The sequence below is a fragment of the Gymnoscopelus microlampas genome (genome assembly GCF_963454915.1).
Source record: "Gymnoscopelus microlampas genome assembly, chromosome: 7".
Lineage (NCBI taxonomy): Eukaryota > Metazoa > Chordata > Actinopteri > Myctophiformes > Myctophidae > Gymnoscopelus > Gymnoscopelus microlampas.
In genome coordinates this window covers 11,403,412-11,423,724 of record NC_139944.1, presented here as the reverse complement: position 1 = coordinate 11,423,724, position 20,313 = coordinate 11,403,412, and the positions used below count along the sequence as shown (strand labels likewise).

The following is a 20,313-nucleotide window of genomic DNA, read 5'->3' as shown; positions in this document are numbered from 1 at the left end:
GATTGGCCTGAGTGCAGTCACCTGTGAGGACCAGCTGAGCCTGGTTGGGTGATGAGCTCCAGTGACTATTTAGACTCTGTCTGTGTGTTTGTTCAGTGCTGGATCTTAAGTTAGTGTCAGGTTCTATATATGTATGCACAGTACTGTTATCCTGTGTCTTTCACCAAGTAAAGTTAAGTTTATGTGATCTTCATCTCCTGCCTCTGTTTGAGTTCTGAGTTTGAGTTCCTGCACTTGGGTCCTAACACCAGTTCCTGACAGAACTTTTTTTTAGCGGTGCCAACCGCTCTACGTTTGACTCTGTCTGCGTGTCCGTTTGTCTGAGCACGGGATGAGCACGGCAAAGAAGCAAACAGCTATAACTTCAGTTTGCAGCATGCCACCAAGTCCAAATTTGGTATGTGGACTTAGACCACCAATAGGGACGAGCATGAATTGATGACGTTATCAAAGAGGGGTCCAGGGACCCCCAGCGCCCGTATGAGCACGGGATGAGCACAGGATTTTAAACAGCTATAACTCCAGTTTGCAGCATGCCACCAAGTCCACATTTGGTATGTGAACTTAGACCACCAATAGGCACGAGCATGAATTGATGAAGTTATCAAAGAGGGGTCCAGGGACCCCCAGAGCCCGTATGAGCACGGGATGAGCACAGGATTTTAAACAGCTATAACTCCAGTTTGCAGCATGCCACCAAGTCCACATTTGGTATGTGGACTTAGACCACCAATAGGGACCAGCATTGCTGAAGCCCCGCCCCCTCTGTCTTCCCATTGGCTGGCCTTCAAACAGCCATAACTCAAGTTTGCAGCATGCTATGGAGTACAAATTTTGTACATGGACTAAAGCCAGCAATAGGGACGAACTGTAATTACTTAAGCCCCGCCCCCTCTGCCTGCCCATTGGCTGGGCTTTAAACAGCCATCATTCCAGTTTGCAGCATGCTACCAAGTACAAATTTGGTAAGTGGACTCAGACCACCAATAGGGACGAACTGAAATGAGTTAAGGCCCGCCCCAAAGGCACCGCTTCCTTCACACAGGGTGTGAATTTTTTTTACATTAACCACTTGAACCCTAGCATTCCTTTTCTGAGGGGAACATTAGCCAAAAATAGCAGATCTACAAGCTCACAACGTCTCGCGTTGTGAGCTTGTAGATCGGCTATATTCGCCAAAGTGGTTTGGTGTAGAGAGAAGAAAGGAGAAAACCAAGTACAGAGCCAAGGCCAAATGTAGGGTTTAAGTGGTTAAATGTATGAAATAAACAAAACATTAATTCACACAACACTGATAGTGAATAAAGCTATCTATGAAATCTATGACATTTTATAGAATATGTAGTGCGGGTCCCTGCTTCATCTCTCTCTCAGCTAAGGGGTCCTTGGCCTGCTCTAACCAATATGCAAGCTGCATGGCAGCGGTGTTGTCCTGCTCCAGGCGAACTTGTTTGAATAATAATAATCATAACGGTAACTTGAATTCATAAATCGCCTTTCAAAAACCCAAGGACGATTCACAATTAAAAAAATCACACCCTGTGTGAAGGAAGCGGTGCCTTTGGGGCGGGCCTTAACTCATTTCAGTTCGTCCCTATTGGTGGTCTGAGTCCACTTACCAAATTTGTACTTGGTAGCATGCTGCAAACTGGAATGATGGCTGTTTAAAGCCCAGCCAATGGGCAGACAGAGGGGGCGGGGCTTAAGTAATGACAGTTAGTCACTATTGCTGCCTTTAGTCCATGTACAAAATTTGTACTCCATAGCATGCTGCGAACTTCAGTTATGGCTGTTTGAAGGCCAGCCAATGGGAAGACAGAGGGGGCGGGGCTTCAGCAATTCATGCTGGTCCCTAGTCCCTATTGGTGGTCTAAGTCCACATACCAAATGTGGACTTGGTGGCATTCTGCAAACTGGAGTTATAGCTGTTTAAAATCCCGTGCTCATCCCGTGCTCATACGGGCACTGGGGGTCCCTGGACCCCTCTTTGATAACTTCATCAATTCATGCTCGTGCCTATTGGTGGCCTAAGTCCACATACCAAATTTGGACTTGGTGGCATGCTGCACACTGAAGTTATAGCTGTTTGCTTCTTTGCCGTGCTCATCCGGACACACGGACGGACGGACGGACGGACGGACGGACATACGGACAAAGTCAAGCTTAGAGCGGTTGGCACCGCTAAAAAGGATAAATGACTTTTTTTAAAGTCCATACTGCTATTCATAGGGCTGCACATGTGTCATGTGTTTCGCTAGCCAATCACAGTCCTGAATTTGCAAAGTCAGCCAATCACATTACAGTTAGTGGTGATGACACTAGCTGTAATGTGATTGGCTGACTTTGCAAAAGTATCGATTTGCATTAACAATGGAAGGGTTAGGGGGTATACAAATTTTTTGGTCGGTGTCCAAAACTCACTTATAGGGGGCGGCTACACCGCCCCAAAAAACATCTATTTGACAAAAGAGTAAACAAGTGTCTCTTCAATGAGGATTGGAAGAGTCCAATGTTGGCGCCTGGTGAATCTCCATGGGGACAGAGTTCCAGAGGACAGGGGGGCTGCCACACTGAAAGCCGAGGGTCCACTTATTGGTGAGAGGGATGGTGAGGAGCAGCCCTAAGTCAGAAGACCTCAGGTTCCGCGCTGGGGCGTCATATCCTGGAGGAGGTCTGACAGGTACAGTGGGGCTATAGGGCATGCAGAGCTTTATAGGTGAGGAGCAGTTTGTGGAACTTAACTCATTCACGGCCAAGGGCGACATTGACGACTTTTTGCTTTTTAGTGGTTTCATAAAAGGTTGCGCTGTTCTCTATCCCCCAAGTGATCACTTTCACTTTCTACTCACAAGGATCCGGAAATAACGTCATCCGAAGATTTCCGCCTCCGTCCACTTCCTGTTTAGCTTTTCCATGAGTTGACTTGTGTTTTGCGAGAGCGATAATAATGGATACAAATGTTCTGTGGCCAGTTGAAAAGGTAAGAAAAGCGTGCATTTTTGGCAAGAGATGGTATATTCACATGCTGCTATTTTGCTACTTTTGTTTCACATATTTCGCAACTTTACGCATATTTCGCGACTTTACGCAATTTCAGCGCATACAATCACTTAAAACCCCTGCATATTTCATCGCATAATCAAGGATTTTAGCCCGCGTTTTTCTGGAGGGTCTAGTAATGCTTTGCCACAAACTCTTTCCAGTAAGGTATGTTTGTTTTCTGAGTTATGTGATAGTTTGATGGAAAAAATATGTGGCAGTGCATTAGCGTTAAGTCGCTATAGCTAACGGTGGAATATGCAGGCACTGTGGCCTGCCATTTTCTATAATTACATCTCTCTAATGGTGGAATTATGATATCATTATCATAGGACATCAGATGCTGGATGGAGGCCATTAAAAATTAGCACCGCTCTGAATTAGAACTCTGAGATCAATGTTCAGAGAGGAGAGGAGAGGAGAGGGTAGAGGAGGAGAGGGTATTCAGAGGAAAGGAGGAGAGAAGAGAAGGAGAACATGTATGTAAACTAGAAAGAAAAGCACAGAGTATGAAAAGCGAGTAAAGTAAGTAGTGTAAACAATGACAGGTATAGAACTGAAAACTATCGTCAGCCTCTGGAATCTGTCTGTTCTCTGTCTCCGTTCCTGGGGGGCACGGAGCTCTTTCCCCGGGGAGAGAGAGACTCCTGTATCTACCCTGGTCTCCTGATCGATAGGGGAGACCTCTCCAAGCGTGACTAATGGAGCCCATTCACACTCATTATCGGCAAAAGACAACATTTCCTATAGACTGTGTAGATGGATCCTGGCTAATGTCTGTGAGTCAGACCAGTAATAACAATGGGAGTAGAGTCAGCTAATGATGTGGGCTCACATCCAGGCCTGCATGGTGCTGGGCTGTAATAGCCTATTTACTCTCATTATCTGAGAGTAGAAACCTCTGTTATTTACATTGTGTATTTATTATTATGTGTGTGTGTGTGTGTGTGTGTGTGTGTGTGTGTGTGTGTGTGTGTGTGTGTGTGTGTGTGTGTGTGTGTGTGTGTGTGTGTGTGTGTGTGTGTGTGTGTGCGTGCGTGCGTGCGTGCGTGCGTGCGTGCGTGCGTGCGTGCGTGCGTGCGTGCGTGCGTGCGTGCGTGCGTGCGTGCGTGCGCGTGTGCATGTGCGTGCGTACGTGTGTGTGTGTCTGCGTGCGTGCGTGCTTGAGTGTAATTAGTGGGACTACACAGTGGCTCCTGCCTCAAGAGGAATGTCGTTCTCACTTGCAGTCATTTTAGCCTTAGTTAATGGTTTGAGATGGACAAATAATTCTGATAGAAAATGCATGCTGAATTCAAGGAAAAACAACACTTGGCAGCGATGGCCACTGTAGTACTAATGATATGTCTGCAATGCATGGCCTATAAGACAGCAATCTGGGAACCCATAGTCAAAAAAAGCTCTGAATCTGTCTTGAGAGATTAATAAAACGTTGGTTCTCAACCTCTTCTGGATCAGGGCCACACTTGAAAATCTTGAAAGCGTTTGCATGCAATGTCACTAACGTTGCATTCATTCATGTCCCATCAATGCACGTCACTAACTCAGCTTTCGGGGAATTCTTGGCTGGAGTTTTTGTGCCTTCTCATTTCTTTGCAGGCTTCCATGGATTGGGAAGCCTCCGGCTGCAGATCAAGAGTTCCCATGGAATACAGCTGCGGGCTGTTGTTATAGCTCACATGGATCATGATTGTGTTCCCCCGGCTACAGATCAAGGGTTTCCATTGAACAGACCGTGGACTCTTATTATATTATATTATATCGTCTCTGTCGGGTGGAAAACTCCATGTCCAAAACTGTTACTTTCTTTTTTTACAACACACCGCAAACTGCGACTTTTATTTCAAATTAAAGACATTTGGAATTTTCTTTTTTTTTGTCTTTTACATGTGAAAATAAACGACCACAAAATGAACATCCATTTGCTAATATAGCAAAACTAAGGAATACACGGTAGGCTGATTTGATTTGTACTGTACTGATCATTTCATGTATATCCCTACACTCTGTGTTAAAAGGACCATACTGACAGTCTGGTATGTTTTGTCCATTGACTATTTGACCATTTGACTATTTCACCATACACTGGACACTTTTCCAAAACCTTCCATTCATTTCATTATGGTATGAAAATGTACTATGTTGCACATTTCTTTTCTGTTAAAACGTAAGTTATTGTTGTGATTTAATACATGTTTAAGTGTGTATTGATTTTAAAAGCACAGCTGAAAACAATCCCCTGAGAGAAGGTTGATAAAACCAAATTGCTCTGCTGCTTTCGATGCCTTTGTGTGACGCTGTAGTGTGATCCAGTAGGGCGTTAATGTACGTAAAAGAAACTAAGTACTAACTAGACAGACTAAGGAGAGCCTAACTAGTCATTTCCCTGTCCTAACAGAACCCTTGGCCCCGTGCTGAACTGATTGAAGTCAGCGCCCGTACAGAATTGATCAAAGAATTACCACTCAGCAAAGGCCTAACAAAATGCCTCTGTAGTGTGTGTGTGTGTGTGTGTGTGTGTGTGTGTGTGTGTGTGTGTGTGTGTGTGTGTGTGTGTGTGTGCGTGTGCGTGTGCGTGTGTGTGTGTGCGTGTGCGTGCGTGCGTGCGTGCGTGCGTGTTTCGAGGAGTTATGTGAAAGGATCCACGTTAAGAACTGCCCAGGGTAAACTATCAATAAAGTATCCAATTTCTCCCTCCATCGCCTCCTATCGTGCTTAATTAGATAAACCAACTGTACGGCGTTGGAAGGAGAAGCTAGCCTGTTGGCAGGTCTAATTGGACACCCCGGGATTTAGACCTTATTAGACGTACCTTCGCATTTCTCCAGGATCTGGACCGTCTCTCCCACCTCCAGAGCCAGACCCTGAGTCACGGAGCCTCGGAAGTTACAGATCACTGTGGAAAGAGATGAGAAAAACACCATAGATAAGTTATCGTGGTCTAGAGAAACGATCATATTTACAGCAGTGGTTCTCAAACTTTGTCATGTCAAGGACCCCCAAATTAATATGTTTTTTGGCTGCGGACCCCCATCTGAAAACATTTTTGTGCCAAGGGACTACCAAAAAGATTTGTGTTATTTTGCGAATATAAAAAAAATATTTTGGAAATAGCAGATTTACAAGCTCACAATGTGTCGCATTGCAACGCGTTGTGAGCTTGTAGATTGGCTATTTTCAAATAGCCAATGTAAATGATATACAGTAAACGTGAGTAAACTGATTTTGATGCTATATAAACATAGCGGACCCCACTTTGAGATCCATTGCAGGAGACTGGTCTACGACCAGTGGGATCCAATGTTAGTGATATGTACATTATTCTTTGCCCATCAAGTGATGATGACAAATGACAAACGACTCTCATTGTCTCTGAAAACCTTTTCACCTGAGTGAACAGCCATTAAGGTGAATAATCCCATGGCGATCCATGAAGTGTTAGGGAGGGAAGACCTTATCAATCGTGTCCCAACCTCTGACCTCCCTTTGTCATGTTTCAGCCATTGTGAAGCTGACAGCAGTGTGTGTATCTGTCACTACCTTGGTCTCTGTGGCTGTGTGTGAGACACTGTCACTTACAGTAGGCTGTAAGGGGCTGCCTGAATGAAGTCCACACTCCACAGTCTCAAGCAGTACTATTATGCAATGGTCAGGGACGCATTTTGTCCCTGAATCTAAAACTCAGTGATACAAAGGCTGATTATTACACGGCTTGGTTGAATGCTTGATTCTGATTGGTCAATCGCTGAACCGACCGATGAGCTCAATAACAGGCCGCTGTCTAATCAAAGTCTCAGAGCACCTGCTCATATCAACCTGCGCTGCTTGGTTTTATGCTGTATCCAACATGACAGCCATGTAAACAAACACACCATGTAATTTACAACTATACGTTGCTCTCAAGAATGTTTTTGAAAACATTTGAAGCGGCAAATAGACAATGCAGTGACCAAAGATGTATTCTATATGATCCACACTTCCTTGTTTTCCGAGGCGACCGTGTCCACCCAGAGCAACACTTATGGAATACTTTCATTGCCTTAAGCAAGGAAATACTTTGTTTTGTTGTTACTTTTGGGTCAATTTATTAATTTATTTATTAAGTAGCTGTGTAATAAGCGGGATTATTGACGGTTAGCCGGTCATTATTGATAAATAAATCCCTTTAGGGTGATTAGGCACCTCCGCTACGTGTTGGTGCCTAATCACCCCATTGGGATTTATTTATCAATAATGACCGGCTACCCGTCAATTATCCCTTGCATACAGTAGGAGCGGGATAAAGACACGATAACCCAGTTTGATCTATGACATCATGTGTGGGTCTCTGCCCAGGGATCATTTCCTTGTATAAATAAAATTACAAATATTTCACTTCCAAAGTGTACAGTATGTGTCCTCAAGGTCTTTCTAAAGTGCAGTTCCTGCATCAAGTCATGTACAGCAGTACGCTTATGAATGAGTCAAGCACCTCCCCCAAGTGTGATGTCACTCAGTACCGTCCCTCAACTCATATATCACCCACAACTAGCCTTTTCCCTGTTTTAAACCTCCAGTTTTGCCCCAAGAGCAATTTAATCTATTATGGATCATTGCATCACTTCGGCACTTTGTCACTTTGCATTGTAAACAGTTACCATAGATGTGTATTTATGTCGGGTATTATTTTATGGCCTAGCGCTGAACAACACATTTCTAGTGAGTTAACAAAGACTAACTCGATTCTCCTACTCTCTTTCACTCTCGCTCTGTCTTCTTTCAGTGTCTCTCACTCTCCCAGTCCCCACAGCCACAAAGCACCATCCACCTTTTTATCTCAAATCGGGCCAAAGGCCAGGGGCAGAGATTATGTTTTCACCCCAGTCTGTGTGGCTGTATGTCTCTGTCTGAGGAGCTAATCTCACAATTTAACTGACTTTTCGTGCACGCTGACATTTTTCTAATTGGCCTCATTATGGTGCTATACTAGCCCGCTTTACGTTTTGTATCGTACAGCAAGTCATACAATCAAAATGAGAGTTGGTCCATGCGGGTCCATTTGGCTCAATGTGTACACTCTCATAGTTACATTAACACTCAGGACACTAATGTCATATACCTTCCTCTATTACCATTGTAGTAAAAAAAAACACTAGTAGTTCCAACAACAACAGTCCCGCTAGCGGTTGGACAAACAGAAGTCCCTTTTGTCATGAAAGAGAGACTCGGAGCACATGTCCTGAGGTCATCGCTGTCTGTCTCGTCTGTGTGTCCCCTTGTCACCGTGTCTGTCATAGCAGACTATTGTAAACTGACTCCCGAGACAAAGGCCATGGCCCGGGATGGATTACGTTGCACTACTACAGCTGTCCCATGTCTTATGATGACCTCAGGCATTCAAGCCCATCTCTGTCATGGAGGGCACTGTCTCTGTCTCAGTCTCGGTTTGCAGGACTCGGTTTGCAGGACAATGGCAATGATGCACTGCATGAACAGCCAGATGGTAAAGCCAATCATTTTTTTTACCACAATTTAGTTGTATCCCATTAAATCCGGTAAAGCGTCTGCTATTTTAGATTTTAGTGTTGGCTATTCCAAAATAGCAGATCTACAAGCTCAGAGAATCTTATTATTATTTTTAGCGGTGCCAGCCGCTCTACATTTGACTATGTCTGCGTGTCCATCCGTCCATCCGTCCGTCCGTATGTTATGTCCGTCCGTATGTTTGAACACGGCAAAGTAGCAACACATGCGCCACTTCAACACACACACACACACACACACACACACACACACACACACACACACACACACACACACACACACACACACACACAAGCCAATACTGCACACATGTGCACACACGAACACACGCACACACACACACACACACACACACACACACACACACACACACACACTTGGCGTCCGTATGTCCGTCCGTATGTTATGTCCGTCCGTTTGAGCACGGCATTTAAACAGCTATAACTCCAGTTCGCAGCAAGCTACGGAGTACACATTTTGTACATGGACTAAAACCACCAATAGGTACGAACTGAAATTAATTAAGCCCCGCCCCCTCTGTCTTCCTATTGGCTGGGCTTTAAACAGCCGTAAGTCCAGTTTGCAGCATGCCACCAAGTCCAAATTTGGTATTAGACCACCAATAGGGACGAACTGTAATTACTTAAGCCCCGCCCCCTCTGTCTGCCCATTGGCTGGGCTTTAAACAGCCATTATTCCAGTTTGCAGCATGCTACCAAGTACAAATTTGGTAAGTGGACTCAGACCACCAATAGGGACGAACTGAAATTAGTTAAGCCCCGCCCCAAAGGCACCGCTTCCTTCACACAGGGTGTGATTTTTTTTTTACACAATCTCTAAATCTGATCGCCAAATACATATAAATTTGGGGGTCCTCCTTGGCACAAAAACGTTCATCCTCCCCACCCGACCCATGCATCTTCCCTCCCACCGAACACAGCCGATTGTGTTCATATAGTCCAGGGGTCTTCAGCGTTTTTCAGATCAAAAGACCCCCTTAGCTTTTCTATTTTTCATGTGTCTATGAGGTTGATAGAACTTCATTAAGCCCCCTGGTGGTGTTTTTTTGGTGTTTTATGTCTTCTCTGACTATTGAGTTTCTTCCTGGAGGCTGAAACCTTGAGGGTCAAACGTGCCAATAGAAACACAGCCATGTGATGACACAGTAAAAATATACCCTCCCCCTCATTAGCATAACACAACAGGTGTGGGCATGAGGAGGAGGAGGGACTAGGACAGGTGGGTGGTGCTAAGGTGGTGGAGGAGGTGCTAAGGTGAGAACCAGGTATACTTAATGAACTGGAAGCGTGTCCACATAAAAACATAATATTAACACTTTCTGTACACTTTTTTGAAAAAAATCTTCCTCCTAGTATAGCCATAATACCTGATGATGAACTTTTTTACAGTAACCACTTCAACCCTAGCATCCCTATTCTCCGGGGAACATTAGCCGGAAATAGCAGATCTACAAGCTCACAACGCCTTGCAGCGGGAGGCGTTGTGAGCTTGTAGATCGGCTATTTCCGGCAAAGAGGTTTGGTGTAGAAAACGTTGAAGACCCCTGCGGTGCAATGCCTGCTGGTCTCGTTAGCTGGTCTCGTTCTGCTAGCTGATCCATTCTAATACCCACTGCCTATTGATACCTCATTATACGTAGTTTTTCAACTGAAAAGAGCATCAACACATTATTCAGTTCAAAATCATCAGTTGTCATTGTTGTGGACGTGCTACTGTATAAACCAACCTTCAGTTGCTGCTAGTGGTTCTCAAAGTTCCAGGGGGTCACCAGCAACATGTGTTAACACAGCATCAAAATCATTTTGAACCACTTTATCCATCTAAATGTTGTCTATAAAAAAAAATGCAGCTCGCAGCGCGTCACGTTGAAAGTATTGAAAACTATATTTTGGAACACAAATCTTCTCTTCTGGGTATCCCTGGCACAACACATTTCCAGATGGGGGTCCGCGGCCAAATACATATCAATCTTGAATATGTTTTTGAGAACCACTGCTGTTTGTACACTGGTCAGTGGATGCTGCTTTACTGCACAATACGTATTACTTACTTACAATGCTAAAAAGTCCTTTACAGTATGTGGTCCTTTATGTGCCCGGGATATTCCATCACCCTAATGACCCTTAAAACACGTTCAGAGTGTTGTTCCAATAACCCACTGCCAGTGGGAATACAGCGCCAGCCAATTTCTCTCTCTCGTTGCTCTAATTATTAAGCCATTAAGACCGGGAACACATCTGTGTAATTTTTTTTATTTCTTTGGGCTATTCAAAAAATAGCAGATCTACAAGCTCATAGCACGGCACCGAGTGCCACGCTATGAGCTTGTAGATCTGCTATATATTTTTTTAAATCGTGAAAATTTGTGCAAATCTTTGAATATACATTTTTTAAAGCGAACGTTTGTAACTCAAATCTTTGCTTCTGGGGGGATTCTGTCTTCTAAATCCTAACAGTTAAAAAAAACAAACAAACGTATATTGCTATATGTGGTTCTCAAACTTTTCCATGTCAAGGACCACCAAAAATTATATGTATTTGCCCCGGACCCCCATCTCAAAGTATTTTGTTCCAGGGACCCCCATAATCAAAGATTTGAGTTACAAATGTTCACTATACATTCAAAGATGTGCACACATTTTCATGATTTTTTCAAAAAAATAGCAGATCTCTCTTGTATATCTGCTATTTTTGAATAGCCCAAAGAAATCAAAATGAAACAGATGCGTTCCCGGTCCTAATGGGTTAAGCAGCAGCGTGTCTCAGTGGGAGTTTGCCAGCGAAGACGCAAAGCTCCATTATGGTCCTTATGTAATCACACATAGCCTCCCTTATGACACTTACACACATCCTTAATACTGTTTCTTTCTGACATGAAGTAGCAACGAAACAACCTAAAGCATGGGTCTTCAACAGGGAGGTCCGGGACGCCTAGGGGGTCTTCAGAGTTACTACAGGGGGGCCCGCCAAATCTTTGTGTGATAGGAACTTTTTTTTTTTTTACATTAACCACATAGAGTCCCTATTCTGAGGGGAACATTAGCCGAAAATAGCAGATCTACAAGCTCACAGTGCCTTGCAGCGCGAGGCGTTTGTGAGCGTAGATCTGCTATTTTCGGCAAAGAGGTTTGGCGTAGAGGGAAAAAAGAGCAGGCCAAGTACAGAGCCAAAGTAGTTTTAGGTGCAACCACAGGGTGGCGCCTGACCCCCCCCCCCCCCTCCCCCCACAAGAGCAGATGATGTAAAATGAGCTCAGCAGGAAACAACAATCCTACAATATAAGCAGCGTTTCTCAGTTAAAAAACAAATAAACTATGTTACAGGATAAATACAATGGGACTTCTTACCCAGCATGCATTGCACAACGAGAAGAGCCGATCAACGTTTAAATTTAAGTTGCTAACCCTTTCCCAGATCTGTATAACTTAACCTCAACTGTCTCTGGCTGTTCGCCAAAATGCAACATCGTGGGTATTGGCTATCGTCCTGTCCATTATACAGTATTAACGTATACATGTATCGTATGTATAGTACAGCACAGTACAGTCCAGTCACACCACCATACAGCTTCAGGCCATCATCTGTCTCTCAAATCTCAAATATCAATCATCTCTCTCCATCTAACACACATTCTCTCTCTTTTGCTCCCTCCCTTTCCTCTCGTATCTTTGATGTCTCTTTTTTTCAGGTTTTCATTGCTTCCGTCTCTCATCATCATATAGTCCTCCATTCTCTCTCTCTCTCTCTCTCTCTCTCTCTCTCTCTCTCTCTCTCTCTCTCTCTCTCTCTCTCTCTCTCTCTCTCTCTCTCTCTCTCTCTCTCTCTCTCTCTCTCTCTCTCTCTCTCTCTCTCTCTCTCTCTCTCTCTCTCTCTCTCTCTCTCTCTCTCTCTCCTTAAGTTCTGTCTTTTAATCTAAAGAGAAAAAAGTGTCAATGGCCGTGTGTGCGTGCGCGCGCGTGTGTGTGTGTCTCTCTCTTTGTCTGTCTGTCTGTCTGTCATCACTGTGAAGTGTGTTTGAAGCATCAGTAGGCTGATCAAACGGTCTCTCTTCATCTCTCTCTCACTCTCCCCATGTGTCCTGCTTTCCACACCTCTGGCTCTGTCTGTCTGTCTAATGAAAATACAAATAAAATAATCCTTTCTCCACAGGAGGATAAGAATGGACCCTCATGGGCCTCAGCATTGCATTAACTCTGGATTTAAGCCTTCCTACCGTCTCAACAGAAGAAGGAAAAGGTATTTCACCATATGGTGAAGACTCTAAGCCCCCTCAGACTGTAAGGACTCCAGAGGTTTCTTCAATATGAAAGATATATTGGAAGAGAACAGGATCATGGGTATTTGTTTGTTTACAGAGTGTCTGTCTGTCTGTCTGTCTGTCTGTCTGTCTGTCTGTCTGTGTCTCTGCAAATACACAATTAAGCTATTGCAACACAGTTTGCACCAGTGGTGGAAAAAGTAGGAGAAACTTCAGTAAAAGTATCAATACTGCAATGTGCTCTGTTACAAGTAAAGTCCGGAATTCAAAGTTTAATTGAGTAAAAGTACAAAGGTATTGGTATCAAAATGTACTTGAAGTACCAAAAGTAAAAAGCCTAAAATGTTTGAAAATAGCAGATCTACAAATAGGTCGGCTATTTTCAAATAGCCTTGGTATAAATTAGGGCTGAAGGGGTTAATGTATGTTTTATAATGTAATAATATATATCTGCAAAGTAACTAGTAAATAAAGTGTTCAAATAATTGTAGTGGAGCAAAAGTACAATATTTGCCTCTGAGATGTACAGTAGTGGAGTATAGAAGTAAAAGTACTGAAAGTACCTCAAAATTGTACTGAAGTACAGCACTTGAGTGAATGTACTTAGTTACTTTACACCACTGCTTATAACTACTCACGATTGAGGCAAAAAGGTCAAATCAATGCCTCTCTCTCACAACAGCACAGGGGTGGGAGGAAGGGGGGGGGGGGGGGGGGGGTAGGAAAACCCTCTCACTGTGGGCAGACACACAACGGGCCAAAACTGGGTGGCCTTTCCCTCCTTTGTGGCCATCAGTGCAGTGAATGAATGTCTTCCAAGACATGTCGTTCACTTATACGCCTGCTGTGAGATTGGTGCAGCACTGTAGGCCGCTCTCTGATTAATAGCAGAGGTCTGGAAGCTGTGTGCTGGGAGCAAACAGCAGCCTGTCTAATGATGATTAATGTGTGAGGGAAAAGATGACTGTATACAGCCAGGAAAAGAACCATCTACCTGCTGGATGCGTGCGTGTGTGTGTGCGTGCGTGCTTTCGTGCCTGTGTGTGTGTGTGTGTGTGTGTGGGTGTGTGTGGAGGCGTTGTTTCCATTACCCATGATTGTTGTCTGTTGCGTTTGACAAGTATGCCAACATTATTGTATGTAACAATGTTCTGCCTTATATAGGCACTTTGTAACTGGCTGTTTTCCTATTATCTGACTGCACTGGCAGTGTTTATGTCCTTTGTACAAGGCATTCTTGTGCTTCTACTTATGTGGAAATAAATAAATATTTCGTGTGTGTGTGTGTGTGTGTGTGTGTGTGTGTGTGTGTGTGTGTGTGTGTGTGTGTGTGTGTGTGTGTGTGTGTGTGTGTGTGTGTGTGTGTGTGTGTGTGTGTGTGTGGGGGGGGGGGGGGTGACCTTTATATGTCACATGTGTTTGTTAAATAATTTACAGCATACGTTTAATAATAAGAGCATGCTCTAATGACATGGTTTGTGTGTGTGTGTGTGTGTGTGTGTGCGCGTGCGTGCGTGCGTGTGAGCATACCCGAGCCATTATGCATTTGTCATGTACATAATGCAGTGATTTTACTGTGTGAGCAGTATGAATGTCATGTTGGGCAAAACAATAAATGTCATCACTCACATGTGAGAGACATACAGAGACCTCAAAACTAATGTGAAAACACAAGTGCAAATGGACAGAGACACCAATTGTACGATAGCCCCCAGCCTGTTCTGTACATTTTAGTATTGAGTTATTTTTCAACACACATTTAAAACGTGCAGCTAATAGAGCGTCGCAGTTCCCGCCCACTTCCTGGTGCCGGAAGTAAATACTCAATGCATTTTTCCCATTGACTTTTACAAACATATTTATATAAATTAATTTAAGCCTAGAATCAAGCTATCCAGGATAGCGGTGAATCATGACCATAAAACGTTTGATTCTGTGAAAAAAACTTTTTTGAAAACGGCAAAACAAAGGGTATTTATTAAATATAGTATATCATATCATTAAATATAAAATAAAATAAAATCACAGAAAAAAAGGTTTTATGGTCATGATTCACCGCTATCCTGGATAGCTTGATTCTAGGCTTAAATTGATTGATATAAATATTTTTGGAAAAGTCAATGGGAAAAATGCATCGAGTATTTACTTCCGGCACCAGGAAGTGGCGCAACTGCGATGCTCTATAGCACCAATGACTCATCAATACTGGCTAAGTTTGGATTACAAAAAAAATGAATGAAGAAAAAAACTATTCAACAGCTACAGCTCATTCAGAACGCAGCTGCTACAGTTCTAACTAGAACTAAGAAAGATCTCAGCACTGGCTTCCGGTGAGTGAGAGATATGTGTGGAATTATGGAACACCAGTAGTGAAGAACTGAAGAATTGCAGTACATTAACCCATTGAGACCTGAAGCCGATTCTACATGTCTCCTAAATCTCAACAGTTTTCTAAAAACGTATGTTTCTATGTCAGTGGTGCTCAATCTTTTTCATGTCAAGGACCCCCAAAATTATATGTATTTGGCCGCGGACCCCCATCAAAATATTTTGTTCCAGGGACCCCCCAGAAGCAAAGATTTGAGTTAAAAATGTTCGCTTTAAAAATATATATATTCAAAGATTTGCACACATTTTCACGCTTTTTCAAAAATAGCAGATCTACAAGCTCGTAGCGCGGCACTCGGTGCCGCGCTATGAGCTTGTATATCTGCTATTTTTGAATAGCCCAAAGTGTAAAATAATGCTTTTTTAGCTCAAATAAAAAAATGACAAAGTTACAGGTCTTAATGGGTTAATCAAGTTTCTGAAGATGAACACAAGATTCTGTTTGTTTCTTGTCTCCATAGTATTTTCATTACATAGATTTTGAATCTTTAGTTGTATTTCTAAATGTTATTTGATTGATAAATAACAATGAGCAATAAGTGTTATTTTCATATTTGTATTATTTTCTTATTTTTAAGTTTATCATGTTACTGTAACTTTATGCAATTCTTTGTTTTTTTTTAACAATGTCCGGAAAAAAACAAATCAATCAAATCAAAATCAAATCGCTTTTGCGTTCCAGGTCTTAATGGGTTAAGAGAGGACTACAGACCTATACCTTTTTAACAAAGCTTTTTTAGCTACACTGGTTTTACCTCTAGGCTTTAGGCCCTCATGTTTTACATGTTTTGTTTCAGTTTCATAGATGTTTTTTAATGGAGTGATGATTCTTTTTTATGCAATTGCCTGTTGTAGCACTTTGAGATTTTCACAAATGTGTGCATTATAAATAAAATACATTATTATTATTATTACTATGTGTTCATGTCGCCAGCTGTTTAACATCAGAATGTTGAACAAACCCTGAGCCCATCGTGACGACACAGACATTCTTGTTCTGTACATGACTCAGACTGCAGTGGTGAAAAAAGGACATTTTTTTACTGAAGTAAAAGTATCAATACTACAAGGTAGAAATACTCTGTTTACAAGTAAAAGTCTGGAAATTCAAAATGTACTTGAGTAAGCAGAACTGTCCCATTTCACAAGTTTTCAAAAAGATCTTTTGAAAATAGCAGATCTACAAGCTCACAATGCGTCGCATTGTGACGCATTGTGAGCTTGTAGATCTGCTAGTTTACGAAATGTATTTAGGGCTGAAATGGTTACTGTATGTTTTGTAATAATAATCAAAATCTACAAAGTAACTAGTAACTAAAGCTTTCAAATAATTATAGTGGAGTACAATATTTGCCTCTGAGATGTAGTGTAGTGGAGTAGAAGTAAAAATCACACCCTGTGTGAAGGAAGCGGTGCCTTTGGGGCGGGGCTTAACTAATGTCAGTTCGTCCCTATTGGTGGTCTGAGTCCACTTACCAAATTTGTACTTGGTAGCATGCTGCAAACTGGAATAATGGCTGTTTAAAGCCCAGCCAATGGGCAGACAGAGGGGGCGGGGCTTCAGTAATTACAGTTCGTCCCTATTGGTGGTCTAAGTCCACATACCAAATTTGGACTTGGTGGCATGCTGCAAACTGGACTTACGGCTGTTTAAAGCCCAGCCAATAGGAAGACAGAGGGGGCGGGGCTTAATTAATTTCAGTTCGTCCCTATTGGTGGTTTTAGTCCATGTACAAAATTTGTACTCCGTAGCATGCTGCGAACTGGAGTTATAGCTGTTTAAATGCCGTGCTCAAACGGACGGACATAACATACGGACGTCAAGTGTGTGTGTGTGCGTGTGTTCGTGTGTGCGCATGTGTGCAGTATTGGCTTGTGTGTGTGTGTGTGTGTGTGTGTGTGTGTGTGTGTGTGTGTGTGTGTGTGTGTGTGTGTGTGTGTGTGTGTGTGTGTGTGTGTGTGTGTGTGTGTGTGTGTGTGTGTGTGTGTTGAAGTGGCGCATGTGTTGCTTCTTTGCCGTGTTCAAACATACGGACGGACATAACATACGGACGGACGGACGAACGGACGGACAGACGGACACACAGACAGAGTCAAATGTAGAGCGGCTGGCACCGCTAAAAATACCTCAAAATTGTACTTAAGTACAGTACTTGATTAGTTGCTCTCCACCACCGTCAGACTGCAGGTGTGCCCTGCTGCTGCTGAAACCTCTTATCTCCATATTCTTTTGGTGTTTTTTTTCGTAAATGAACGCCCTACTCGGTCACCCTACAACGTCACACAAAAGCATCAAAAGTAGTTATATAAAGTCATTATAAAACTGTAAATATGTTTTGGTTTGTTCGTTTGTTCGTTTGTTTCTCTATTGTGTTCGTGTGAGAATGTGCTGTACAGCTAAACCTGCCTCGTCTTTGTTTAGAGTGAATGACTGAGCGGTAAATGTACTAACGACCGAAAGGTAAATGTGTGACGTTACTGTGGCGAGGGCAGAGGGACGCAGGAGCGCGAGGTTTTCCGGGGACACCGTGTTTGCGCTGTTTCCAAGCAACGGGGCAACTCCCATGGAATACAGAGCGCCTCGACTTTCCTCATCTACATTCTCTCAACACTCACAACTCACAGAGAGATGGAGAGACGGAGAGATGGTGTTAGATAAAGATGGAGAGAGAGAGAGAGAGACATGGAGACTGACTGACAGACAGACAGACAGACAGACAGACAGACAGACAGACAGACAGACAGACAGACAGACAGACAGACAGACAGACAGACAGACAGACAGACAGAGCGTTGTTTACAGAGCTCTACTCTGTAAACAAACAAATACCCATGATCCTGTTCTCTTCCAATATATCTTTCATATTGAATAAACCTCTGGAGTCCTTACAGTCTGAGGGGGCTTAGAGTCTTCACCATATGGTGAAATACCTTTTCCTTCTTCTGTTGAGACAGTAAAGGCTGCAAAAATCCACACTTAATTTAACGCGGAGGCCCACGAGGGTCCATTTTTATCCTCATGTGGAGAAAAGATTATTTTCACTGGATTTTATCGCACGTGTGCACCATGTTACATATGGACACACAGATTCTCTATCTCATTCACTTTTTCATACACTCACAGCACGCACGGCATACATACTTAAACACACATACGCACTTCTTCTGTCTGTCTGTGTGTGTGTGTGTGTGTGTGTGTGTGTGTGTGTGTGTGTGTGTGTGTGTGTGTGTGTGTGTGTGTGTGTGTGTGTGTGTGTGTGTGTGTGTGTGTGTGTGTGTGTGTGTGTGTGTGCGTGCGCGTGTGTGTGTGGCTTTCTGTATGAGTCATTTACTCTGGCAGGATAATTGAGTTTTAGGGCTGCTACTTCCAAAGCTTGGTTTTTAATATTTAATAAGCGAGTTTGAATTCAAGCCCAAAGTTAAGCAGATCTGACACAAAGCTAAAGGATGTCAATTATTCACATGGCCAGATGAACGTGGAAAGTGGAACAAGGAGAAAAACACATTTTCTTTCTTTCTTTCTTTCTTTCTTTCTTTCTTTCTTTCTTTCTTTCTTTCTGTCTTTCTGTCCCTGTCATCAGTGTCTCTCTCACTGGCAGTCAATATTTCTGTCTCCAATTTGCCCTGCTAAAGGATGTATGGGACTACTCATTGAGAGACGTTACTACACAATTCCAGAGTCTGACCTAAGCTCCTGACAGTGTATTAAAATAATACAAAAAGTCCTTCTGGACTGGACGCTGGTCAGGGGCAAGAGAAGAACCTGAATGATGTAATATTACTGTAAGAAGGCTTCTACAATTCTGAATCTCCTTGGAGAGCCTGTGTGTCAAGGCACCCGTGGGGTTAGCATTATATTCCCTCAGCCCTACAGTATAAATACTGTAGTACTTAAGTACACTGTACTTAAGTACAATTTGTAGGTATTTTTTACTTCACAAGTTTTACTTCGCGAGTATTTCCAATTTTCAATACTTTTACTTCTACTCCACTACATCTCAGAGGCAAATATTGTACTTTTACTCCACTACAGTTATTTGAAAACTTTAGATATGTGTTACTTTGCAGATATAAATTAGCATATCATAAAACTTACATTAACCACTTTAGCCCTATTTTATACATGGCCTATTTGAAAAAAGCAGATCTACAAGCTCACAATGCGACCCCCGGGGGGAAAAAAAGAAAGAAAAAAAAATGTGGCGAGTGGACTCCCCTGGGGGTCCCAACCCACAGGTTGAGAACCACTGCTGTAAACAAGCAAGTACTCCATCTTTCATTCCGTTTGCAGACGTTCAGATTGAAGCAGGTTTGTGCGCACGTCAGCAGAAAAGAAACAAGTGCAAAAAAGAGCCTATAATTAAGAACTTAATGCCTCATTGTAGCGGCCGATGCATATTAACCCATTAAGACCTGAGGCCGCGTCTAAAAAAATCTAAATCCTAAAAAAAAATCGTGAAAAATTATTAAAAAATAATTTCACGATTTTTCAAAAATAGCAGATATACAAGCTCGTAGCGCGGCACTCGGTGCCGCGCTATGAGCTTGTATATCTGCTATTTTTGAATAGCCAAAGACATTTAAAGTGACACAGATGCGTTCCAGGTATCAATGGGTTAAGGTGTTAACATTAATAGGGAGTTGTGTTCCTGCATAATGAGTTCTTGCAATGTGCAGCAGAGTGTGTGTGTGTGTGTGTGTGTGTGTGTGTGTGTGTGTGTGTGTGTGTGTGTGTGTGTGTGTGTGTGTGTGTGTGTGTTCCATCATTATTATTCAGGCATTTAGGGGTGCTTTCTCCTCATACGCATATGAAAGGGAATATGGCCGTCCCTTGCGGGGGGGCAGCCACAGTTTATGTAGTGTGTCTGTGTGCGTGCGCACGTGCGTGTGTGTGCGTGCGTGCGTGTGCGCATACCCGAGCCATTATGCATTTGTCTGTGATTGGTACATGCGGTGGTTTTATTGTGTGTGCTTGTAGAGTATGAATGTAATGTTTGGCAAAAAAAAATGAATGTGAGAGAGAGTATTCACATCATTATGCACTTGTCTGTGATTGTTTAGTTGTTAGTGCCATGATTTTGGTA

General features: G+C 42.9%; 1 protein-coding gene across 1 annotated transcript in view; it reads right to left on the bottom strand.

Moving 5' to 3' along the window:
* LOC311048429 (dedicator of cytokinesis protein 3-like) overlaps positions 1-20,313 on the bottom strand; it is a gene marked incomplete at its 3' end in the record, with an annotated part of 256,583 nt that overhangs the window by 141,049 nt on the left and 95,221 nt on the right. The window contains exon 2 of the mRNA XM_084061687.1: positions 5,852-5,935. Within this exon, the coding sequence (XP_083917813.1) occupies positions 5,852-5,935 (84 nt within the window). The remainder of the gene's footprint in view (positions 1-5,851; positions 5,936-20,313) is intronic.